This window comes from Acipenser ruthenus, chromosome 17, assembly GCF_902713425.1.
Source record: "Acipenser ruthenus chromosome 17, fAciRut3.2 maternal haplotype, whole genome shotgun sequence".
NCBI lineage: Eukaryota > Metazoa > Chordata > Actinopteri > Acipenseriformes > Acipenseridae > Acipenser > Acipenser ruthenus.
Genome location: NC_081205.1, coordinates 4,023,299 through 4,049,841, shown reverse-complemented (window position 1 = coordinate 4,049,841; position 26,543 = coordinate 4,023,299). Strand labels below are relative to the sequence as shown.

Sequence of the window (26,543 nt, the reverse complement as noted above, 5' to 3'; positions counted from 1 at the left end):
CAAAATCAAACCTGACGGTACCTGAATAGGCTGGCTGAGCATTGGAAGGTTTGCTCAATGCTCCTTGGGAAACAAAACGACTGTAAAAGCACAAGGCCGGTTAGTTCAGCTGAGCGTAGAGACAGGGTTATTTAAAAGGTATAGATTGTAGATTTATAATAATTATTTACAATTAAAAGTTATTGTTTGCATACAAAATCCTGGAGTTATGTATACGTTGTAAGATCTGGGCAGTTTTTTTCTTCTTAAAGATCATTTAAAAACGATACAGTATATAACTTATTACAGAATTTGTTAAACGATGCTAAGTGTTTTTCTGCCAGCTGATGGCGCTGTAGGGGCTTGGACGTTGTGTTTAAAACACAGGTCAATCGTGACATTAAAATGCTGGCTGGGCTAGGGATAAAATCAGTAGGTTTTTGGTACTTGGCAATAAATAGATTTCTGCAGCACGGGGTTTCATACTGCATCTGGTACTTTGTCTGAGCTCCAGATATTTGTTTTTCTAACGCAAGGGGGTGACGTAATCACGACACCGCCAGGGTAGCAATTCATTATGATGGAAAAAAATAACAAGACAGTAAAAAGTACAGACACTCCCCTCCCAAAAGACAAAAAAATCATGTTAACACAGGGCTGATATACATGTACAAATAGTATGTACAACCGTCGAAGAAGTCGATTTGCGATGAACTACAGTGAATTGATATGGAATGGTCACAGAGGCTGCATTACAAAGACACCAAGGCATGATACGTTTAAAATATTAATAAAACTCAGCACTAGGGCTGCGTGTCAAATACCCTGTGTAATAAACGGTTATTTGCCTTATTGTGTCGCTGTCTCTTTAAAGCAAGCTGTGTCCTTCACATTGGAACGAAACTCGCTGAACAGACCGCACGGCACGTGTTCTGTGTACACGTGGTCGGGAGTTTCGCTGCGCATCTCCTGCGGCTCCTCCTGGCTGCAGTTAGAGGAGGGAGCGAGCGGGGGCGCTGTGTGTGTGTGTGTGTGTGTGTGTGTGTTGAAAACATATCTAGTGGAAACTCAGAGATTTGTTTACTGTACCAGAGCTGGAGGATAAAACGCTCACAGGTAAGAATGAAAACACCTGCTGTCAGTTGACATTAACTGTCCGTGCTGTTTAATTTTATTTTGTGTTTTTAAATCACGGACACAAAAAATGACGGTATTATAATTACGGTCACTGAGCTGTGTTTAACCCAGTCAAACTGACGTTATTGAGTATAGTAGATAGTCTAATATTCATGAACGTTTATTTATATATATATATATATATATATATATATATATATATATATATATATTCAGATATAGGCATTTTAACTTTTGTATAGTCTATTTATTGTTTTAATAATAGTACGTTTGTTGTTTTTGTATATTTGGGTACAGGTAACCTACGATATAACATTATGGTACACAAATGTTGTTTCTACTTTGTTATTCAAATGTTCCAGTGAAATATGCAGTTAATGTACAAATGTAAAGCAACAGATTATGAATAAAAACATACATAAGTTATTGTTTTTTTTTTTATAGTATACGCATATATACTGTAATACTAAAAGAATATTTTGATATTGTCAGGTGGCCAAGTAAACACGTCATTCTATCTACAATTACCATATTTTTTTTTCCACACATATATAACCGAGGCACCTGTACTGTAGCTGTTATTTTACTGAATTTTAGTAATAAAATCTTGTGGAGTTGAATGGGCTACAATATGTAACCTAGGTTTTAGCATGAGTTATTCGCTGTAGCTCTTTGCTTTACTTGTGTGCAAAATATCACTTTGTTGTGGTGGAAATCAATCAGCTCATAGATTCATTTCTTTTGAGAAGAATCTGCCATCCAAGTGCCTACAGTGAATCAGCCCTTGTCAGATTGCGACTGAAACGAACTGGGAAATGTGGGAGATGCATCTTATAAATAGGCTATATATATATATACCCCATCGGTCACGGTTTTTTAATTGCATTTTTAGAAATTTTAAAGCAGTTTGTGTGAACTCGGTGGAATTTGAGAAGTTATCAAAATTTTGAAAAAAAAAACAAAACAAAACATTATGCATTAAAATATATAGAGAGAGAGGAAACTTAATATGGTACAATTATACACGCAGTGGCTGACGGGGATATACTATACAATACATGTTGCAGATTACATTGGCAAATAACAAATGAGTCTGTTGTGATCTGAGGGACCCCATGCACACAAAAGTGTGTGCTGCTGATGATAGGTGCGTTCTGTTTTCAACCCTTGTATATCTGTGTGGAGGAGTGGTAGTCTTGCTCTGTGTTAAAACTCAGGAGCCTAGTAGTTTAAAAAGGGTCTCAATCCAGTTGTCGACTGTATGTATACAATTATACAAAAGAATATGTTTTCATGTTTGAATTGAAAATTGTATAAGCGTAACTAATACACACAAGGGTATTTGATCTGAAGAAAGGTTTTTTAACCAGTTATTCAGCTGGAATTGCTGAATGTGCAGTGAATTAGATCTTGAGCACATAAGGCCACATTTACAGAACGCCTCTGAGACTTTAAACTGTGTTGCTACAGTGATTGCTCTAGAGTCTTATGTTCATCACCAGTGTGAAAAAAAAGAGAACTGTTCAAAACAAAACCTTGACTGTTGGTGGTACTTGAGGACGGGGTTGAAAAACGCTAACAGAACGCTTCAATAAAAAAAAAAAAGGATTCATTCTGCAGAGCTGGTTTGCAGGCAGAAAAACGTCATCACAGCCGAAGGTGAGGTGGTCTCTGCACAGTACAGCACTTTGACATCTCCTGCAGGTGGTTCAGGCTGCATACAGTGTTGCCAGTTTTTGGAAGGCTGGACATGCCTCTATCATAGGAGGCAGTGTGGTCCAGTGGTTAAAGAAAAGGGCTTGTAACCAGGAGGTCCCTGGTTCAAATCCCAGCTCAGATACTGACTCCCTGTGTGACTCTGAGCAAGTCACTTAACCTCCTTGTGCTTCCTCTTTCGGGTGAGACGTTGTTGTAAGTGACTTCAGCTGATGCATAGTTCACACACCCTAGTCTCTGTAAGTCGCCTTAGATAAAGGCATCTGCAAAATAAACTAATAATAATCATTAAGACTGTCATAGGGAATAATTCCATCCACTAGTGTTCCAGGGTCAGCATAGTGAATGCCAGCACACAGATTATGGTCTTCTGTCAGGACCTGATTTGTTGCTGGTGCCCCCCTGTAGCCTATTTTTTTTTATTATTATTTTCAAACTTCCATAAAAATGTTTACATTTATTAATGAATTTAATTGATATAGTAATGTTGTATTTGTATTTAATTTGGATACTTCCTCAATATTCTATGTATTTATTTTACGATATTTGTTTATTTAAAATAAATAATAAACAACATCAAAAGGTTACATTTACTGCATCGTTCTACCGGGGCTGTTCATTCAATCTGTTCACTCGTTTGTGATTTTAGAATCGTGTCATTCAGTTTGAGTGTTTTCCACTAGGGTTTTATTGATTTAAATGGATCTGGTGGCTGGCTGTACATTTAGTAAACCATGTAAATGTAAAAATCAATGATGCTAGGATACTGTAACTGACCCTGTCTCACAGTGTTGCATTTTATGACCTTTGGTCTTCGCTCTCAGCTGTAAACAAAATCTATTTTAAAATGGATTCCTTGTGAAAGTTGCCACAAGACCCTCCTCCCAGTGTCGCTGATTAGTCGCATTCACCGTGACTGAAATCAGACGTCTTCATGGGACTAGCTTTCTGATTGGCTTGACCGGTTGCCAGTCACCGCTGCCCCGCCTTCTCCATATTACAGCATGGAGGATAGAATGTAAAAAAAAGAAACACACTAGCTACTGTGAAGGGAGTAAGGAGGGTGGTCTTCTAATTTACCCCGGCGTGGAAAAAAGATCACAACGAAAGGTAAACACGATTAAAGCATATTAAAAACATATCAGATGCGTGTATTGAAGGAGGCTGTCATTTTGTTAAACGTGTATGTTTGTATTTCATTTTTGTTCCTGGTGGTAGCCGTGTCCACACACACATTCTGCATGAAGGATCAGCGACAGGGAGCAGATAAGATAATGTACTTTATTTATTGAGTCAAGGAATTGATGCAAGCCGCGTTTGATCGTATCCATATGTTATTGCTGATAAAAGGCGGTAGTTGCGTGTGTGTTTTAAAGAGATCTGTGTTTGCGTAATCGTGGTGGAGAGGGAAATATACATTCCCATACATTACACAGCAGCGGCATGGTGAGTTAAAAAAAGCAGAGTGAGCGACTGCATCGCTAACAATTTAAGGCAAGTAAGCTGATTTTTAAACGTTATTCTTCTGTTGCTGTACAGACTTTGGTTTTGTGATCCACGAAATAACAAATGCAGCATCTGTCGGTTTCTGATCTATAAAATGTAAATCCGTGTGCTAGTCTAGGGGAAAATAAAAATAAAACCGTGCCCCGCTCGACCCACGTTGCAACGTGTGGCTGGGAGTGGATGCACGAGTGTACACGAGCAAGAAGGGTTTCGGCTCATGTACCCACCATGGCATGAACTAAACTGAGGAGTTTACATGGTAACTACATCTGTTTTACCGAAGTAAACAAATTATACTCACATTTGTAAAAAAACAAACAAACAAACAAACAAAAAAAACCTTCAGGTCACAATTAAAATTAAATAAAAAACAATAGCAACTTTGACACATTTTTTAAAATGCTGAGACAAACACTTTAATTTGACTCTTGATTCAATGTGCGTCCTGCATTTACTGAATTTTACATTTATATGTGGTATACACAATTACACAGCAGCAATTAAAAAAGCGAAAAAATTGTATGTCTATCCTAACCCCCATACCACTAAATTCCTGTGACTCGAACAAATGGCCCCCATTCACTGAAGTGTTTGTCCATGAATTGGAGCTGCTTTGATACAGACCTATGCATTCAGCAGAGCTGTTACAGAAGATCATGCCTCAAGCTAATTACTGTTATTGCCTGGTGGCTTTTTGATTCGGTGGTGTTTTGTTTTAACTGCATATACAGTGTCAGTAACTAACCTGTAGTACTGATTTTTCAGCCTGCTAACTGTATGTCTCTTAATAATGGTGGCAAATATGCTTATGTTTTACACAATCACAGTCATTTTTGTGAACTCAGCATGTCTGGTACAGGATTTTACATGTGTAGTTGAACTGGTAAAAACTACAGCACTTAACAAGTGATATAGCTAATCATCTCTTTTTTCTTGGTTTATTATTATTATTTTCTTTTTAAAGCAGGGAACCTAGAAATCTGTGCAATAAAACAACTTGTACGAGAGCAGACTTTTTGTTTAACAAGGTTTTCAAACTACTGAACGTTTCAGATGAAGGGAAGTACACATGGAAACAGTAATTTGCATTATTGTATATTGCTTGTGTGATGGAACAACCATGGACAAGTTCTGGGTAACATTGTGAAAGCACGTGGTTGGGTGATTAAACATTACTATAGCAGTGTGTCTGTCTGGTAGCTCACAGCCTCCACACTGTATCTTTTTTAAAGCAGTGTCCTTGGTGAGACATTTTGCTACAGTAGTGGTTTGTTTTCTGCAACCCTGTGCCCTGCAGTAAAGTATTCTGACTTGAACCTGCAGGTACAATAAAAAAAAAAAAAAAGTTTGTCAATAAACAAATGCATGCAGTAGTCTAGATATAAAATCTAATATTTCTTGTTTCATGTTGTCATGCATGAAGTCAACACGAAATTCAACTCTCGCTGTCTCTCTATAGCCAAGCTATTCACAAATAGAACTTGTTTTCTGATAACAGCTGCTGTGGTTCGGAGGAAGGTAACATAGTACTAGGAAACTGAATACTTAAGTAAAAACAAGCAATATTAACATGACTTTTATTCCTCAAGTTACACACATTTCCCCCCTTTTTGAAGGAGCATTGACACATTGAAGTTCTGTTTCTACTTTCTGTCAATTCATTGACGTTCCGTGGAACCTTCAAAATGTATTATTATTATTATTATTATTATTATTATTATTATTATTATTATTATTATAAAGCTGAGGCAGATTGTTGAACAATTTCTCGTTCAGGGACTGGCAACTCTGGCCCTTCCAGATCAGGTATGTTTCCCAACCATGTTCTTAATTATTTAATTGAACCAATTAACCCTCCAGCCAGACCTCAGAGTAGTTTCGTTATACCTTTTAGGTGTAATACAGCAATCCGGAAGATGCTCATCCATGATCTAGTTATTCATAGTCGAGATGTGCACAAGTGGTGCAAACGGATGAAAACGCTTACTAAATCCGACCCAGAAAAACAAAGGAATTCCTCAAAATACAGGTTTTTCAGTTAAGTCCTTTTACAGTACATGGTAGCTGACTTAAGTCATCCTATACTTAAATGAAGGAGCAATATGCATACGCTACATGGGAAGTTATTGTCCTGTTGCACAAACAAGCTGTTTGCTGTGTCCTGGAACTAAGTACACTGGTGCATTCATTTTTCAGCATGCACATGTACACAGTGCTGATGCAGCTTTTACACACCTGCAGATAATTAATAAATGTAACGCTTAAAATAAGGTGTCATCGTCACTACTGTCAGTGACTTATTACCATGTCGTGTTATAGCAATGTTTCTGAACATATCGCACCATTTTTTAGAAGTGTTCACCAGAATCTTTTGCAAGCTTGTAAATCTGCCACTAGAACCTATTCCATTTGTTTTTTTCTAAGTAACTTTGTCCAAAATGATATGGTTATTAATTAAAAATAAATAACTAAATAAATAAATAAGACGAGCATCGCCCACTGTACAATGCTAATGCAAAATGGCTACAGGAAAGCGAGTTGTGCTTACAATTGAAAAAATGTTGGAAATACTTTCACTTCTGGAAAAGGGTGCTACCAGGGCAAAAATAGCACAAGACCTGGAATTGTAAAGAGCACAGTGACTGATATTTAAAAAAAGATTTTTCGAAAAACATGTTACTCGAGTGCTTGAGCATTATAATTTCCGAAATCTAACGCCACTCTCCTCTACATACTAGTGTAAATAAACCTCCCAAACATTGCCACAAGACCTATTTTTAAATGCCAATCTAACACACAATCAAGTAATATATTAAGTACTTAATATAATGTTTGCCTGCTTGTACTGTTACAGTTGTGTATGGTCAAGTACTAAATAACGTCACATATTCAAATTCACGTATTCACACAAGCTTTACATTAAATTCTTAGAAAGAATTAGAAAGCTGTGCCTCGTTCCTTTGTTTAGAGATGCCATTTTATTCAAAAAATATAACAAACGTCATTAACCCTCTTACCATGTGGACTGGCTACCATACCATGCCAACTACAGCATGAACACAGAGTATGCCACTGAAGCACCAGCTCGACCGAGAATAAAACCTGTCAATCTTTCTGTTGCACCAATTAGAAAAGCTACTTGGATCTACTTGCTTGTAATATCCGCCCTTACTCTGGTACCACAGCAGTCGGATATGTGACGTATAGGATGATGGATTACTAAAATTAATACATTAAAGATGCGTTTGGTGATATTTGTCACGTGAGCGGTTATACGACTAGCATATTATTCAATGTTTAACCACTTTAATGTTTTAAAAATTCCCATCTCTAATTCTTAACCATCCCATTCAACCACTAGCTTTATAGGTGCCTAAACTGTATGTAACTTAGTAGAAAAATACAATTTATTTTTAAAATCTGGATTTAGCCTAACAAACTGTAATACAGGTACTGCACTTCCGCACAGAGATCATGACAAGGCAAAACCAAAACAAAGCGTATTGCATAAATGTAGTCTAAGATGAGAAGGAGACTAAGATCAGGTCCTCCAACCCCTGCTTGAGCCCATGTGCACTAGCATGTTGCAAAGCATTTTAGAAATCGATTGTACTAGTCTACGATAAAAAAATAACTCACCCTCCCCCCCCCATAAAATGACTTGCGGTCAGACATCAGACCTCATGTACCATGATTTCATTAAGATAAAAGACAGAAAGATTATTTATGGCTGTGCCTGCCTCTGAGAATCAGAAAATTGGCAAGATACAGAAGTGTGTAACTGGCTGTGAACCCTTATAGAAAACATAACCTCTCCGCAGCCTTTGTCTTTTGTCACTGCTGCCTCTGTGATTACTCTGAGGGCTTTGTTATTCTTAATACTGCACATCATGACATGAAGGTTATCTTACCCTTGTGTGTTTAATTCATGTGCTGCTGCTCCTGTACAGAGCTTGATGAGTAAGCTTATTCACACGTCCCTCTCTTACTTTAGTGTTTCAGTGAGGCATTGGGTGAGTGATGGTAAAGGGTAAGGTATTGGCAGTAAAAGCTGAATGGGTGCTGACAAGGATCTTTCTTTCTTTCTTTCTTTCTTTCTTTCTTTCTTTCTTTCTTTCACGTTTATTCCTGAAGCTAAAAATTGGCAAACATACACAATAGTGGCCCAGCACAAGGCATATCAGATAGACTAGGGTCTGCCAATGCATCTCTAGTTGGTTGCTTCCAAGAAATAGTGTGAAGGGTTAATATGATAGTTATTTCGAGTACAGAGCCATGACACTGACTTTAGTACAGTAGACACTCTACTGCCATAATTCCCATTATTTGTAAAGCTGGGTATTGGATTAAAATAGAAGCCTTGAGTCTTTTTGGTATGATATTGCTATGCTTGGCTCTTGACAGCAAACTGTTACAGTGTTATTGAGGCCTTTTTAAAAGACATTTGAAGCTGTTTGCTATGTACTGCACTCTGACCATGAGAGACAGGTTTTACTGCTTTAGTAAGAACAATTCCCAATCCAGAACATTGATGGGTGATGTGGATCTATTTCCAGTTTAAGCATTTTGAACGCAGGACAATCAGCAGCACGTTTGCAGAATTCAGGAACGCATCCTTGTTGTGGGACTTTAATTATTTCATAGAGAAAATCAAATCAGAAAATGATTCTTGCATTTTAAATTTGGCATTAATGAAAGAAGTATTAGACTGAATCAGCGTGGATGGCTAAGTCTACATGCTTGCCCCTTACTGGGTCCGGGACATGAAATGTAAATTAAAATAGATTTAATGGAGCAAATGTGTAGGAGGAAACTGAAGTGTTCGGTTCAGTGCTACAGACATATTGACTTTTCATTTTGTGCCACATGAAGCACCCGCTATGTTTTAATTAAGCTCCTCCAAAGCTCACGGTACCCTGAAGCTGCCTGTATGCTTCAGCAGGGACTTGCACCTTCTGCACCTTCTGGATAGCAATTCAGTGCTTCTGAAATGCCGGAAACAAACAGCCGCGTGCACGGAGCAGGAATGCAGTGCCCCCACGACTGTTTGCTTCCGCCAGCTGCGAAGCCTTTGTTTCTTTATTAACGTTGCAGTCAGAAAACTGAAGCAGACGGCTGCCAGTACATCTCATACATCATGTTCACAAAATGGCGTGTTACAGGACATGATTACAGGGCTTGACATTAACTTATCCATGCACTAGCCGCCATGGCTAGTGGATGGAAAAATCCATCGGCCACACAGACATTTTACCAGCAAACATCGTTCCGGGGGGTGACTGCGACAAAAGAAAATGGAAAAACAAGCAACATTTATGAGCAGTCTCAACAGGGTCTGATGAGTGCATATATCGCTTCTGAGATGTGTTGGGCATCTGTCCTCTCCACAGACTGCATGCCCACAAACTGCACAGTCGCCAGCCCTTTCTGGCAGAATCGTACATCTACTAGCTCCTCTTCTATGACAGCGCTGTCGGTTGAACCATCTGACATCACTGACAGGAACTTTGCACCTTGTATTTTCTCTTGCAGCTGCCTTCATTCTACCTCAGCAATGTAGTGCATAAATGCTGTTGCTTGTTTGTCATTCCTGTAAGTTACTTCCTAGATTTAGCCCATTTTGTTCATCAACCCTATACAGTTAAAAAAAAAAAAAAAAAAATGCTTTTTTCTATTGTCACACTTTCTGACTAAGGATCTGCTAAGCATTAACTTACTATGTTTTTTCAAGCTTTAAACAAGTCAGTTCAAGATACAATTGATTCCAGTAAATAGTAAATTCACCAAAATTCATCATTAAGGATACGATTTTGTCACAGTGATTTTTTTTTTAGTACATTTCATGGGCAAGTTGCGGGAATAAAAACAAGAATTAACGAAAATGTCACGGAAAAGTCATCAAATAATGTATGTTTAGCTACATCAACATACACTATCTTCTAAATAGTACACCAAAACCAATAATATAAAGACTTGCTTTTTACTGCTGGCAAGTTTAAATGTTACTTCAGAGTACAAAACTTAGTTAAAGGTCCTTTCACACCAACAAAACTTTTTTTTTTTTTTTTTAAAGAATACTGCAAGATGCAGGCTATCACACCGTGGAGCGAAACAGACTGAAATAAACTGTTCCTATTTCTCTGTGCGCATCAGCATAAATGTACACACACATATATATATATATATATATATATATATATATATATATATATATATATATATATATACAAAATCTGCATGTGAAATTGTTTTTTTATTACCATGTTCAAAATGAAACAGTATATATTTTTTCTTCAATAAGAAGAACGAGACGTTTAAATTGATTGTTTCTAAGTAGCCTACAGAGCACTGCCCCTTTAAACATAAAAAAACAGAGTTGAAAGGTCAAATCACACAGGCAGCAAGTGTCCAAGAAACGGGGCATCACAAAGATCAGAAAAAAGACCAGAAACAGATGCACCCCTCGTTTTATCTACAGAAACAGATGCACCCCTCGTTTTATCTACAGAAACAGATGCACCCCTCGTGTTATCCACAGTTTGCAGGAAATAAAGATGTTCAACAACAACATAAAGAATTTTTTTTTAGCAATGTTTAGTTTTAGAGAAAGTGAGTATTTATTTTCAACAGATTACTTGGGTATTAATATTTTTTGAAGATGCAAGCCCACTTTTTTTGTTTAAAAAAATAAACTAACAAGCGCTGTATACATACATAGATAGCTACATGTAAATGCTGTGTGCATACATACTCACATATTTGTATTTTCAGTGCATGGCATACTGTATTTTAAAGGAAATAAAGGCAAGATTTCACTTGACTTGTGTTCAAATTCATGATTTCCGTGATTTCCGTGACGGTTACACTTTCAGTGAGGTTAAAATACTCACAAGTTGAGTGCATTTGTTCAGAAATTGATACCCATACGTTCTCCTTTTTCATCTGATCTTTATAATCCACTCTATTGACTGCATATACGCAGGGATAAACACTGAGCAGCTTCTTGACAAACAACCGGCCATCCATTTTGGCGTTGTAATGACCATAGCAAAGAGGTCAGCGACTGCTGGTAGAAAGTATAAACTGCACGGCGACACGGCAGCAATGATCGCCAGTCGAGCGATGTTGAGTGTACAAAAACGTACCCGCCACTGTGTATAAGTATCTTCCTGCCACAGACCAAATTAACCCGCGTTTGGCTGGTGTTAATTTTGAACCCTGTGGTTAGGTGAAGGAATCACAGAGGTAGTGAGAGTTGGATGAGCTGAAGATTTGGAGCACGGTAATGTAGTTTTAAAGCGAATAGTTTAGTTCCTTGTTTAAGCATTATTTTTCATCTATATTTTCGGGGTTAATTCCAGGCCAGGATGCCTATTCTTTTGGTTCTGTATTCTTTTATAATTTATTATCAATGTAAATGAGAAGGTATATTTCAGAGGTCAATCCTGAACAATGGCTTTACTGTGCTATGTGTTTGTAATAAATGACTTTGCCTCTACTGTGTTGCAGTGATGCACGATGCCCATAGTGGACAAACTAAAAGAGGCTCTGAAGCCGGGTCGGAAGGACTCTGCTGACGACGGCGATCTCAACAAGCTCCTAGCGTCCTCCGCAAAGAAAGTGCTGCTGCAGAAGATAGAGTTTGAGCCTGCCAGCAAAGGCTTCTCCTACCAGCTAGAGGCACTCAAGAGCAAGTATGTCATCCTCAACCCCAAATCTGAGGGAGCAACGGGACAGAGGCCCACAGATCTGATCCAGATCAAAAAACAAGGTGTGTACCGCACAAAGCCAGTGAGGGGAGCAGTTGTTTGGTATCTGTGGCTATGTTGGTGGCTGTTATTGAGTATATTGCAGTGCGTAAGCAATTAGTAGCCCAGCATCCATAGAGTAAACCTTGTGTTGCTTTGTATTGGGTGGACTGCCACTGCTGTATTCAATCCACAGTGAATCTACCCTCCCCACCGGGTGGCGCTTGGCAAATTGTGTGCCGCCCCCTGGGAACTCCCATCCACGGTCGGCAGTGGAATAGCCTGGACTCGAACTGTCGACCTCCAGGCTATAGGGCACATCCTGCACTCCACGCGGAGCCTTTACCAGATGCGCCACTCGGGAGCCTGAATATACCTTTTGAGCTTGCTGTGTGACAGTATTTTAATTCGCAGTAGACGTGTTTACAGATGAAGATCTCGTATTGCCTGTGGATGATAAATGTTTTCCTCTGTGCAGGTTGTGCACCATGAACCAGAATACTGTTTCCCTGGAATATCTCCAAAGGTGTAGGTTAGCATCTGGCCAAAGTCCAGTCTTGTTAGTGTCACGACTCGTATGTCCAGTTCTCTTAATAGTTTAATTTCTTTGCTTGTCTGCAGTCTCAGAGAATGCGAGTGGGGGGGACAGCGATGGCATTCCTGCCCCTCACAAGGTGCTGTTCCCGGGGAACAGGCTGTCCATGAAGTGGGAGCGAGTTTATCGGGTTGGAGCCGGCCTCCACAACCTGGGTAACACCTGCTTCCTCAACTCCACTGTGCAGTGTCTTACCTACACCCCACCACTAGCCAACTACCTCCTGTCCAAGGAGCACAGCAGAGCATGTAAGCCACACTACCTCATCTCTTCTCTACTTCTGTCTTGAACCTTGCTTCCAGTCTTCCTAGATAACTGTGTGAATGGATTAGTGCATGTGATCCCAATTTATTGGGAGAATTTCCTTAATAATGAAGGGGTATAAATTAAAAAAAAAAAAATGAATGGCAAGCTTTGTGAAAAACTTGCCTTTGTCATTTGAGAAGTTTTTAATGAAGAGAAGTTTCTTTTTTCTATTTATTTATTAATTCATTTTTTATGTTATAAACTGCAGTTACTTAGCTACCCTATTCCAATTATAGCCTAACACAATTTGTGCGTCTGCTAAACAAAGACAGCAACAACAACAACTGAGAAATAATTGTCCTACTACGTGTCTCACTTTTTAAAGCCTAGCTGCTTTTTGTGCAATACAGTCTAATAAAAATGTCTTTATTTCAGGTCACCAGTCTGGGTTTTGTATGATGTGCATTATGCAAAACCACTTAATCCAGGCTTTCGCCAACACTGGCAACGCCATCAAACCAGTCTCCTTCATCAGAGACCTGAAAAGTAAGAGATGGTTTATCTTGTATAGAAATGTATACTAGAGATGGTTTATCTTGTATAACACATGTGTACAATCATTAGTATCAGTGTGTAGGACTCCTCTTGCTTTAGCCTCTAAATTCACTGCACCCTCTGGATTACAATTTGCAGTATGCTGCATTGGCCTCACATGATCCCCCTGCCCTTGTTGCATCATTGAGCTGGCTGCTTCTTTTACTAAAATCGAGATACAAATAGAATAAAAACAAATACTTTTCCAGTATTGACACCTGCATTTCTGGAATGGCTGTAGAACCCTCTAAACATGCACTGGTTTTGTAAGTAGTGCTGTAAAGTTGACTGGTAAATGCACCACAGATTGTATTTTGGTGGCATTGCATTTTCTTGGATTGGGTTTAGAAATTGACAAGGTCTTCATTTTTTTTCCACTTTTAATATTAACTGTGCAGTCATGGCTGAAATGCATTAGGTAGCAGAAGAGCACAAACTCGTTGATTTAGTATTCTATACCATTCTCAATGTTACAGATCAAGGTGTTTTGTTTTATTTATTTTTGTTTGTTTGTTTTGAGATCAGACGCCTCCAGCAGATTTTGCTGTAGATTACTTTTTGTAAAATGTTTTTTTTTTCTTTAAGAAATTGCCAGACATTTCCGCTTCGGGAGTCAGGAGGATGCACATGAGTTCCTGCGCTACACCATTGATGCTATGCAGAAAGCCTGCCTTAACGGTTACACCAAGTAAGTGACAAACTTTCTTCGTTTAAAAGTAGTTCCTGAATGATTTAAAAACTGCTTCATTTTATGCCAAGTGGAAAATGATGTTGTTTTTCAAAGTACCAGAAACTGTACCCACGTACTTCATTTTCTTCCTGTTTTTTTTATTTTTCAATTTCAGGTTAGACAGACAAACACAGGCTACCACTTTAGTCCATCAGATATTTGGAGGTTATCTCAGGTCAAGAGGTAAGCCCTGTTTAATCATCAGCAATATGTCATTATATTGCTTTTATTGCATGTTCATTTCCAGTGATAATATTAATTAAGAGGGAGATGTAAATGATCTCCAACCCCTTTTTTTTCTTTGATCTCCCCCCTAGTCAAGTGTTCGGTTTGTAAAAGCGTGTCAGATACCTACGACCCTTATCTGGACATAGCGGTTGAGATCCGGGTAAGTGAGGCATTAGTGCTTGCAGATTCTGTTGCTAAAAGGACTACGAGACCTGAACTGCTAGCTGGTAAATTGAAAACACCCTGAAGCAAAGAGGAATGAGCACTCTGCCTCAGAGACCTGCTCTGCCTTTTCTGTACCCAGGTAATCTCCTTGGAAAATTTTATATGCAGTAATTCGCACCGATGCACCACATAGTAAATGCATACTTTTCATATTTTATCATGAAGATCTAAAAGTTGTGCCATACACTTGTTCTTACAGCTACGTGACCTATGTTAATTGATTCACTTGTCTGTGGAAATTCTGTTGCTACTGATACAATTTGGTATAGTGTGTGTGGGTTTAGCAGAATGCCCTTTTTGGATTGTAAAAAATACTGTGTGTTGTTTTTAAATTGAGCGCATTGTAAACCTGGATTATAGATGCAGTAAAACCTTAAGCCAGCCTTTTAGATTTAATGAGCCGTTTTGTCTGTTTACAGCAAGCTCCAAACATTGTCAGAGCTCTCGAGATGTTTGTGAAGCCAGATGTCCTGATTGGAGAGAACGCCTATATGTGTGCAAAGTGAGTTCTGTGCAAAACTTTGAACACCCGAACAGTGTTTTGTGTTTGCTTACACATACTACACAAGGCATTGCTAGAAAAAAAACAAAACCCTCTTTGGCACTGCCAGGCTTCATTGCAACAACAAAATCCTTGTTTTTTGGAGAGATCCCTGACCAGTATTGGTCATCTCTCCCAGTGCAAGATGCCCATAAACTTTTATTTATTTATTTATTATTTTTTGAATACCGAATATCCTGATTTAAATGTTGGTGATACACATTTTCAGTGGTTTCTAAGAATGATTTGTGTAATGATTGAGAATGCATGTTACCAACGGCAATAGCTTGTTGTAACGTAAGAGTAGGACAGTTTTTTTTCTTTTACATTTTTTTTTATATGTGGAACATCGATTCATTTCTGACAGGTATGGCTAACTTGTATTCGTGTTTGTGTAGTGTGCAGGTCTGTATAATGTAGGGATGTTAGAAAAAAAAAAAAGTGTGTTCTCAATATGTTTATTTTATTTTTTATGTCCTTTTTCTCCTCAGGTGCAAGAAAAAAGTGCCAGCGTCCAAGCGGTTTACGGTTCATCGGCCGTCCAACGTCTTGACCCTGTCTCTCAAGAGGTTTGCGAACTTCAGCGGAGGCAAGATCACCAAGGTGAATGCGAGACGGATTTATCAAGCGAGATGCAATACCGTTTTGATTAGTGTATTTTATGAACAAAGCACGTAAGGGTCAGGCTCAAGCGGACACAATTCTGGGGAGGTCGTTCTTCCATTAGGGGTTTATACCTGAGTCACATATGATTAAGGAAATGGGGCCAGTGCAGGTGTGCATGCAAGTGAAGAGCTGTGTAAATGATGCAGCCCCACATGGTGAGTCGGTGGTAAAAATGCCAATTGCAGGCGATGACCTAGACGAATACCATTATCATTTAAAAACATGTTTCAAGCGCTTTCCAACCAAAAATGCACACAAAGTAGTGATAAGGTGATATTGACAGGGGGAGTAAGTCCCCTTGGACCACTTCACCTGGAGTCACACATAAGGCAGTGTACAATCGATGGCTAAAATGCCCTTAAAATACAGATGGACACACATTTTAAGTGTCTTACTGTGGTTTTCAAAATACATTGTAGGCTTTGGTTAGCTTTTTGATGTTAACAGTCACAGGGATGATTAATTAGCCCCGTTTCTGTTTCCTCAGGATGTTGGTTACCCCGAATTCTTGAATATCCGCCCATACATGTCCCAGAGCTCCGGGGACCCTGTTATGTATGGACTGTACGCTGTTCTGGTGCATTCTGGGTACAGCTGCCATGCTGGTCACTACTACTGCTATGTTAAGGTGATAATTAAGCAAGTTTAAGTGGTTTTGAGCTCAGATATCCAAAATAGGTGTCTTGTTATCGAGTGTCCAGTAACTTAATCTTTGCATGCTCTATTTGTATAGATTTCTGGGGGAAAATAGTTAATCACCCAAACATGGCATGCTCAGCTCTCATACGGTTTGCTGGTTTTGTGCTTAATTATTATTATTTTTTTTTTAAATAAATCATTTAAAATAAATAATTTGAAACTAAGTTTCTGCATTGAAGCATGCAGCATTCTGAGGCGTGCTGTGTTACTGCCATTTAGAGATACTTAGCTAAAGGTAGCAAAAGATAAAGCTGCTGTTTATTCCTCCTGCAGGCCAGCAGTGGACAGTGGTACCAGATGAATGATTCTGTGGTGCATGCCAGCAATATCAAAGTTGTTCTCAACCAGCAGGCCTACGTTCTGTTTTATCTAAGGTAAGGGTATACACAAAATCTGGTTTGTTTTTGTGTCTGGAAAACTAAAAGTCATGTGATTTTATTTATCAGCATGGTGAGATGTTATGGCTCAAGATTTTGTCTTCATATTTGGTACTCCTTTATTTTAATTTCTATAAAGAATCCCAGATTCAAAGAAGAGCTTGGATGGTCTCGGGTCTAAGCAGAGCTCAATCCAGTCTAGTAGGAACAGCATGACACCAGAACTAACAAAGAAATCCCCTCTTAATGGAACTCTTTCTTCACCGCAAGTAGGGAAGGTGAGACCATGCAGCATGTTATAAACATACATAACATCATTAAGCTGCACTTGTACTCATGTTTTACTCTGGATTTATTATACATTTACTATAGTGTCTACTATATAGAGTTGATGGTGTAGGAGTATGCCATCTCTGATTTTATAATTGTTTCTGATATTGAAATCTTGCTATGTCTGTAGGCTACTGCTACTTTAAATGTAAAGAACGAATAAATCTACAGTATTAAAACACTGCTCTTTAATTCACTGTTAGTTTTCTTTTTTTTTTCTCACACTCGTAATGTGTCACAGGCAAATGTGAAACCCGGTTTATATCATGACCCGCTTTATATCACAAATTGCCTGCATGGCAGTCATGATATAAAGCGGGTTCATCTGTGTATATATTTTCAATTCTTTGATTTTCTCAGAAACTGGAGTCCCCGCAGATGAGGAAGATCCAGGTTGCTAATGGAGTTGGTATTCCGGTCCCCCGAAACGGCACCAGCCAGTCCCCGAAGCTCTCGCAGGGCTCCCAGTCCCCCAGGACCCCCTCCAAGCCCTCCAACACCCCTGCTGTGATCGACGAGACGATGAAAAAGGTGAAGAAGCCATCGCCGCCACTTCAGGCACGGGGCAGTCACGGGCCGGTTGTTAATGGTACCGGTGGAGGCAGGCCTGAGAGTGACAAACGATACAGGCCTGAGAGCCGGAGCCTGGCCATGTCTACCTCAATGAAATCACTGTCGGAGGCAACTGCAGAGGGGCAGATACAGAAGGTAAAGGCTGCTTCTGCTGCTGTGATATCTCTAGGTAGAGGGATGAGTAAATGCATTAAACATGTAACAGACTTGCCGTGTCATACCTCATGGCTTTTTGTGTCTGTGTCTTTGGTTTGAGTGCTTATGGAGTTCGCTGCACAGAATGTAAACTTCTTCCTGATTTATTTAGTCTGAGTCCTTGTCAGTCTTAAAATTTGAAGTTGGGTTCACTGCGTAAATAATTGCAGAAAGTGCCAAACACTTACAGGAGATACTCTTTTTACAATAACTCAAAGTGATGTGAATTACAGGATTCGGACCCTGGTGAATCCCACCTCAAGTTGATGGGGAGCCCTCGTAGCATTCACAACGGAGACACCCCCACAAGGAGCTGTTTAAACGGATTTCAGTCGCCCAGTCGAGGGACACCACCCCACGCTGCCACCAACGGCAAGTTAGCTGATCCGAGAGGTACAGAGGAGCAGAAGATGGTAAAGTTAAAACCCCAGGCCCTGATGAACGTCTCCTCCGAACCCACCAACACCATGTCGCCCCCGCCTGCCAAGAAGCTGGCACTCTCAGCTAAGAAGGTGAGAGTACAATGTGGGCTTGCAGCAGCGCCCTGGCTATCAAGTCTAGTTGTCCAGTACCCAAGTCAGACTGAAAGATGGAACCTCTTGGGCTAAATGGTCTGTAGACACAGTCCCTGAAAATGTGACTACAAAAACAAAAATAAACTGTTAACTTGCAGTAACCTGGACTGCTTTAAGGGTACTTGAGGGCCAGAGTTCAGAACCACAAGTGTCGTTCATAATAAATTAATTTTTTTTTTTTGCATTGAACTTCATAGATGCATAACTGATTTAGTTTTTTTCCCCTTAAATATAAAAGTTAAACAACACTTCACAAACCACATCAAGGCTTGTAGTGAATTATTTTCAATTAGGTTTAATTTGATGTTCTATAAGCTATAAACATGCTGAGTTACGCTAGTTCAGCCTGGTTTAATCATTAAAACGTTAACATTAATAAACATTTTTATTGAATATTCTCACAACCTGTAAGCTGTGCTGCTATTGTCTTTTTAACTAAAGCTGACCGCTGCCTGTCGTGTCTTTTTGTTCAGTGAGTTGATTTTGTATTTCTTGGCCTGCTTTTTCAGTCTTGCTTTCTTCTTTTTCTGTCCTTTCTTTTTAACCATTTCTGATTGTTCTCTGCCATACTCTTTTCTGTTTGTTTTTTATTTATTTTTGTTTCCTTTTGTCTTTTATTTTATTTATTTTATTTATTTCACATTCATGGATGCGGTTTTTTTTAGACCACCAAGTTTTTATTTATGTCAATAACTGCAGGCGGCCTGTTCCCTCCAGACACCGAGCGACAGTGAGCCTCAGTTCCCTCCACGCCATCCGTCCAGCAATCCCCATCATCCAGTGAAACACCAACACCTCACCTCCTCATCGCCAGCACACAAAAACAGGTATTTAGTCCCATAAGATACTCCTAGAACACTCGTCTCCTGAGACAAATAACTTCTGAGCTTCTGAGAATTTTGGTCTCATAAGTTGTCTTGGCATAATACAGTTTTAGTTCGATTCTACTACTGCTACAGGTACACCCAATTATACATAGTACAGTGCCAAGGCAGCAATTTTCTTGAGGGGTTTTGGGTACACCATTTATTTATGGCATCGGAGCCCTGAGATATTTGGTCTTCATAAGCTAGTTTACATTATCAATTTGGGGGGGGCGGAAATTAATCCTTGATTAGGTGCCCCATTGTTATGAATTGTGTTTATCAGGGCTTGGTGTCTTTGCCCTTCTAATTTGATCCTGTACTTACCAGTGTATGGCCTGGTTATTGGTCTGATCTAGTATGTTTATGTTGAATTTAACCTACTGGGACTTGCTCCCATTTACAAAGGTGTCCTGTTTGTCCTACTTGTATATCTTTAATCTGTGTGTATAAAGGATAGATCTGCAAAATAATATGTCTGTTACCCTCCTTTTTCTATTAGGGACTTATAATGAAGAAAGTTTGCTTAAAGAACCTATGTATAAAACTAAAAATCATCACATAGGCCTACAATTTCCAAAGAGTTGATTGTTTTCATTCTATTATATGTTTTATGTTAACTATTCCAGCAAAAACTTCCCCTGAAAAGAAAATCTGTCTTGAGGAGCCTTTTCAGAAGCTTTTTTTTTCTGGGATAGAAGTAAGCATGGCAAATGATCTTGGCAGAAACAATACAAGAGAATTAACATAATAGGATATTAGTGGCAATAAAGAAAGTGCAAGAAACGTGTTGTCTGGTTGATTAGTATATACAGTACTCCGATATGCTGTTTGTTTTTAGTTTTGTGTGGCGTTCACATGTTCCTTTTCTCTTGGCAGGGTTCTCCCATCCCATTCTCCCAAATTGCAGACTCCATCTAAATTAGGATTAGGCTCCACATGTAGTAATAGTAGAAGCCCCAAGAAATGGTCAGTTTCCTCTGAATCTGATTCACTGAACTCACAGCTGCCCTCTTCCTCTCACCTCAACGGATTTGCTGCCAGAGCTATGGTGCTCCACAGCCCATCTGGCCCTGACTCCAAGGCACCAGTCGAACCCGGGACTGGTTCAGAAACTCTTCCCTCTGGTACCTTGGTGCCTGAATCCAGGCTTAACCTCAAAAGAAAAAAGAAGAAACATAAACACAAATCAGAGGGAGTGGGAGAGGAGTGCCCTCCACCAGAGCCTGAGGTATCTGCAGAGGCCAGCTGCGAGGAAGCGACAGAGGTCCCTCACAAAGAGGAGAAGAAGAAAAAGAAGAAAAAGAGGAAGAGGAGGGACGAGGAGGAGGGGGAAACGGACCCTCCCAGGGCAAGCGTGCACACTCACCTGGAGGAGAAGCAAGAGGAAGTGGACTGGAGTCTCGCCGGGGCCTGGAGCATCACTGCGTCCACACAGCACAGTGAGAAAGGTGAGCGCAAACACACGGTCAGGCAGGGCGACACTTCAGGAGAATCTGCCTTGCACAGTCCTGGAGGAGAAGAGGAAACGGCGGTGCGAGTCAAAAAGAAGAAAAAGAAGCAAAGGGAGAAACACAGAGAGACATTTGTAGAAGAAACGGTTCCAGAGCCTGTGTTGGAAAGGTGCGGTTTCATTCCTTTCCATGTACTATTTTCTCAAATGGATGTTTTTGGGGAAGTAAAATGCATGCAAACTTATGTTCTCATGCCCATGTGTTTTTTTTTTTTTGTTTTACCTGGCAAGGGTGCTATACAGTCCTTGGTCACTGTAGGGCTAGTCACTGAGTGGTGGAGTGCTGTAAGGCTAGTTTCTGTTGTGAAGCTGCAATGTAGATTCACATGCTCCTTCAGGTTTTATGAATTTTTACCTAATGTGGCTTTCACATTAATTTCCCTCACTAGTTTAACACTGGAGGAACAACAGCCAGCGATGAACACAGATGAACTGACAGAATCAAAAAAGAAGAAAAAGCACAAAAAAGAAAGGGAGGAAAAAAAAAAGGAAAAGAGAAGAAGGAATGTAAGTGAAGAGGAAGATGCTGGTTTCGATCCCATTCCAGTGGAGCACAAGGTTAACGGGGAAAGAGACAGAGAAGCCAAACAAGGTACAGAAGTGGCTTCCGACACCCTTTACTTATGTATATTAGACATAAATGGACCTTTTTAAATCCAGCTATGCCAAGATGCTGTTGTTTGTTTCTCTCACGTGGATTTGAAAGTTTACAACTTTAGTTATTAAACTGTAAGTTGAAACAGGAAATCTTAAGGTTTGCAAACTGCTGGTGTGTGTGTCTGTTTTTTTTTTTTTTTTCCCTTCCATTTCAAGGTTTCATAGAGACAGATCACATGTTCCTTGCACTAGATTTAAATGAACTGCAGCTGTAGCTTATTTCTCTCACTGCAATACAAAATTTAAACCTTGCATTACCCAGACACATCCAGCAGATACTGGAAACCAGGTGTTCTCGTTAAAGCAAGATAATTTCCGATGAAGGAAAATAACAAAAAGCACAACAAACATGGCATTCATGAAAGTGGCTTTCACACAACCATCTGGACATGTGTAGAAACGATATATTTCAATGCCTGTTTTTTTTTTCTCCCACAGCTGCAGTGTTCGTTTGGGACAGCCAGGTTCAGGATGGTTATAAACGTACAGTGAACGCTCCCACGTCGGAGAGCACTTGCCCGGGTCCAAAGCCTTCCAGTCTTGCCTGGGATGGCAAAAAAGCGTCCAGTGTGGTGGATGAGCTTCTTAAACACTCCATGGATAAGGCATATGGAACAGAAGGTAGTTCTGACTAACATATATAAGACTGTTTCGAAACTTCAGTTGGGTCTGCTATGGTAGTGTGTGTGTGTGTGTGTGTGTGTGTGTCCCTTTCCTCCCTCAGTACAGGGACACAGTCAGTTCAGAAGTAAACCAGCAGGACAAATTCAGAGAGTGGTGGGTGTGTGGAAAGGGTTGCCAAGCCATGCTGTTGCTGCTGATTCACTGTGATCCTTTCAAGAGCCGTTGCATGCTTTTCTGTGATCAGTTAGGGTTTTTGGTTTCTTTTTTTGGAATAAACACCATCGAATGGTAAGTTTACTTAACTTTGTAACTCCTTCCCCTTGTGCTATAGGTGTGGAATCAAGAAAATTTATACTTGGTGCACTTATTGTGGAAGATTGTTGCTGTTTTTAGTCATCCTCCTAATTTCCGTTTTTTTTTTCTTTTCTTTTCTTCCTCTTCTAGTCCTGACTTGGGAGGGGGCTGTCTCTGCTGTCAGCCAGGATGCTATTGAGGATGCTAGATTTGCTAAAAATGACACTGTGATTGATGAATGGGACGAGGATTTTGACACCGGAAAGGTGGGAGATGCCAGACGACCAGCCTTTTATTGTCCAGTCTTCATTTTGTGCTGTTACTTGTTGGCTAAAATGTACTCTACCCTCCTTTTTAATGTTCACAACGCCCACAACACAAGTGCTGCTAGTGAAAAGAACTGGTTAAATAAAATACATAAAGGCAGCTAGGTTTTGTTTTATTCATTGTTTTTGTTTTGTTTGTGTTTTGGTTCATCAGGTTAAGAAAATTAAATTTAAAAAGGAGAAAAAGAGAAACTTCAACGTCTTCCAGAAAATGCAGACCCATCGTAATTTCTGGTCGGCCACCCATCCGGGGAAGTTTGCCAGCCTCGGCTACCGATACTGAACTGGGAGGTTCGAGTGAGTACAGAAATAAATCCCCGAAGGTCATGGTACCTTTAACCTTTCACTTTGGGTAGCCTTCCCTTTACAGCAGTAATAAAGTCAGACGAGCGCTTCGACGAGGTGTCTTGTGTTCCAGGAAATAACACTAGATTGCAGTAAGAGTTTATTATTCCCCTGAAATGAAATGCTTCCTCGCTGCATGTATTCCAGTGATGGATTCTGATAGTTGTTTGTTTGTGTCCTTACAGGTAAAACATATACATTTTAGGAATATGGAATTAATGAAGGGGTCATACAGGGATTTGGCAACGGGCAGCTGTAGAAGATTTTGAGTCTCCTCCGTGCGATGCAGTGAATGTGAAGATCAAACATCATCATCCTCATCATCCTCCTCCTCCTCCTCCTTGTCTAATGCTGTCTGAAGGCCTGAAGCTTCACTGAACCAAAGGACAGTACTGAACTGTAACTCACTGCGTAGCCTCTGGCATGCCAGCCAGGCACTGCTGTGAAACGGTGTATACAAACTGCTAGGTGCAGGGGTTCATTTTTGATTAAATTCTATTTTTGACTCTTGGTCTATTTAGTAGAATGCATACTAAGTACAAAACCACTTCTTTACTATTCTCTTATCTTTTATATTGAAGAATATATGGACACAGTAGTGGTTCAGTGGTAAAGCCGTAATGTTTTAGTGGCTTGTGCTAAATAACTATAATAATTATAAATGTATATATTTGGTTTTCATAGTCCTTGACAATTTGTACTTAATATGTATACAACTTTATAGAGGGTGTGGGTGTTGTGAGTTTAGTTGCCCATTTTAAAAAACGAATACAATATTATAGTTAATACTGAAAATCTGGTATAATTGTTGGTATTGAGAAAGGGGGGTGTTCCTCTCAATATCAATCTCACTCGGTTTCTCCTTCTCTCTACCTGCTATTGTAGAAACAGATAAAGCAGCATTGTGGTTTTCGAAGGGACTAACATTTAGACAGAGGTGCAAAGCAACATAATGTTCAGAATGCACAACAAAGGTGTTCTGATGAGACAAGCCGTGGAGGAGCTTATTATCCCCGCAGTAAATGAATTGATCTGGTGGATGAAAACAAAAGAATTCAAAACAATGTGTTTTAAAAGGACAGCCATGCCTTCTACACCAGTGACAAGTAGACTGAGTTTCTTCAAACTCAAGGGGGGTTCTCCTACTTGACTATATTTGATGGCAGGCATATACACACACACACACACACACACACACATATCCACGCTGTCTCAATCTGTATTTCAGACCAGATTTTATTTTAATAGTAGTACCAGGATTGATTGATCAAATCACCTCCAGGGCTGCTATTTATTTTATTTTTATATTGTGACCAATGAAATATAAAGGTCGATTGTTTTTGATTGGGTAAAATGTAGATCTTAAGTAACCTTTTAAGCTATTAATCAAATATTTTAGACCAGACCAGAGTTGAAGATTAAGAGAAACAATCTCTCTGGCCCACACCAGTGTTCCACATTATAAATAGAAAATGGAACGGGAATACTTTTGAACAAGTCTTTTCAGTGCTGGTTAGAACTGCTCTCGGTAAAGCTTGCCCAGAACTAGGTTGTACTACTAGTCTGCTGTGTATTTAAACTAACATGAAAAAAGAAAGTAGCTAATGATATTAATAAAACTCTCTGCTCTGGTGTTTTAAAAAATGAACTCAGAATAACAAGAAGCGGTTTATAAACACAAACATAGTTCCTGACAGAAGAAAAAAGAATGGGATTCAGCATGCCGAAACCCAAATGTAGAAGAGTTGCAGGGCTCTGTTTGTATCCGATAGAATGGGTTTCTCTGGGAGACTGCTAAATACTCGCACCGGGGTTACCTTATATTCAGTAGGCTGGCAGGCAGTAGAAGTGGCATACATTGCACATAGTTCCACCCGTTTCATAAGCTGTGTCTATCCACTCTGCACTCTTTTCAGTGGTATTCAGTAATAACAAAAATAAACCTCTGAAACTGGTTTCATTTTAATAACCAGGTTTCTATTTACAGGTAAAATTGCTCAAATATCTTATGAGATTTGTGGTGTGTGTGTGTTTTTTTTTTTTTTTTTTTTTTTTTTTTTTTTTTTTCCCAAGTTGTGGACAGACCAGAGTAGGTAGATAAAATGTGCATATCTGATGGCCGTGGTCTGAAATACAAACCTAGTACAATACAATCCAGCTTGAGACTTGAGTGCAGTATGCAGTGGGCACTGCCGAGTGTAGCGGTGTGCCTCACTTTACCCTACCACCACCTGATTGGTGCTGGGTTGCAGAGCTGAGACTAAGCACACAGCCGGCCATAATGTCACACAGCGTGTGAATCCTCTTTTATAGCTCTACATACGTGTTTTTAAAACGGCATGATTTTTGTGACTGCTGTGTGTTTTTCCTTTTTTATTTTGGTGTTACTTTTCATTTTTACATTGATGTATCTCACCAAGATCTACCTCCACTGCTTGTGGTTAATCTGGTATTTGCAGTTCAAGCCCCTTGACTTGATTTATTTATTGAATTGCCAGGTTCAGTCTGTCAAGGGCAGCTGCGTTTTGTCTTCATTTGTTTCACATTGTGCTCCCTTTTCCCCCTCTCTGTGAGAACGCTGTTGCTATATAAACATATCGATTTGGATTTTTGTCCAATTAAAAAAAAAAAAAAAAAGCAAAACAAAAAACAATTAAATGAAAGGGAAGTTGCCTTTGCAGTGCTTAACTGTTTGCTCCTTTCAAACTGCCCACACCCAGAACAAACCTGCGATTGTATTCTGCTGTATAAAATTATGTAGTGCTCTGCAGTTTGACATCCCAGTAGTTTATCTTCATAGTGCAGTGTGGTCCTATTCATCCACTGCTGGTATATAGTGAGATCCTGTCTTAAGGAAGTGTATATGTATGTATATGTGTGTGTGTGTATGTATGTATGTATGTATGTATATATATATATATATATATATATATATATATATATATATATATATATATATATATATATCCTCACCTCTACTTTCTATGCAAATTCAGTGTCTGACCATCAAACAGGTTACCCCTAAAGCAGCGGGCACCTCAGGAAAACGCTTCATTGTTGATTTTACATTTTTAGTCTCTTCATAGGCTTCCAGAAATTCTACCGTTTTCTACCTGTAAAGAAAAAAAGGATGAGTGGGGTCATATACTGTGTCATTTAGATCACTTTCTATTCCATAGTCATTTAAATAACCAATATGTAAACATATAAATACCTATAATATTATATATATATATATATATATATATATATATATATATA

At 39.3% G+C, this 26,543-nt stretch overlaps 1 protein-coding gene across 4 annotated transcripts; it reads left to right on the top strand.

The window, feature by feature from the left end:
• The first annotated feature begins 991 nt into the window (after window positions 1-991).
• Window positions 992-26,543, top strand: LOC117423578 (ubiquitin carboxyl-terminal hydrolase 36-like). 4 transcript variants are annotated; one of them, XM_034928773.2, is made up of 21 exons: window positions 992-1,095; window positions 11,848-12,109; window positions 12,708-12,929; window positions 13,363-13,473; window positions 14,107-14,209; window positions 14,367-14,434; window positions 14,569-14,639; window positions 15,124-15,206; window positions 15,737-15,848; window positions 16,399-16,539; window positions 16,884-16,984; window positions 17,127-17,265; window positions 17,678-18,025; window positions 18,319-18,597; window positions 19,360-19,487; window positions 20,403-21,146; window positions 21,426-21,628; window positions 22,132-22,314; window positions 22,762-22,877; window positions 23,092-23,234; window positions 23,468-26,543. In XM_034928773.2, the coding sequence occupies exons 2-20, from the start codon at window positions 11,857-11,859 to the stop codon at window positions 23,218-23,220; spliced, it is 3,534 nt and encodes a 1,177-aa protein (XP_034784664.2). In that variant the 5' UTR covers window positions 992-1,095; window positions 11,848-11,856; the 3' UTR covers window positions 23,221-23,234; window positions 23,468-26,543. The 4 variants fall into 4 exon arrangements, with proteins under 4 accessions (XP_034784664.2, XP_034784665.2, XP_058845807.1 ...); XM_034928774.2 differs by lacking the exon at window positions 992-1,095 and adding an exon at window positions 3,808-3,942 and having other exon boundaries at window positions 19,378-19,487; XM_058989824.1 differs by lacking the exon at window positions 992-1,095 and adding an exon at window positions 3,808-3,942.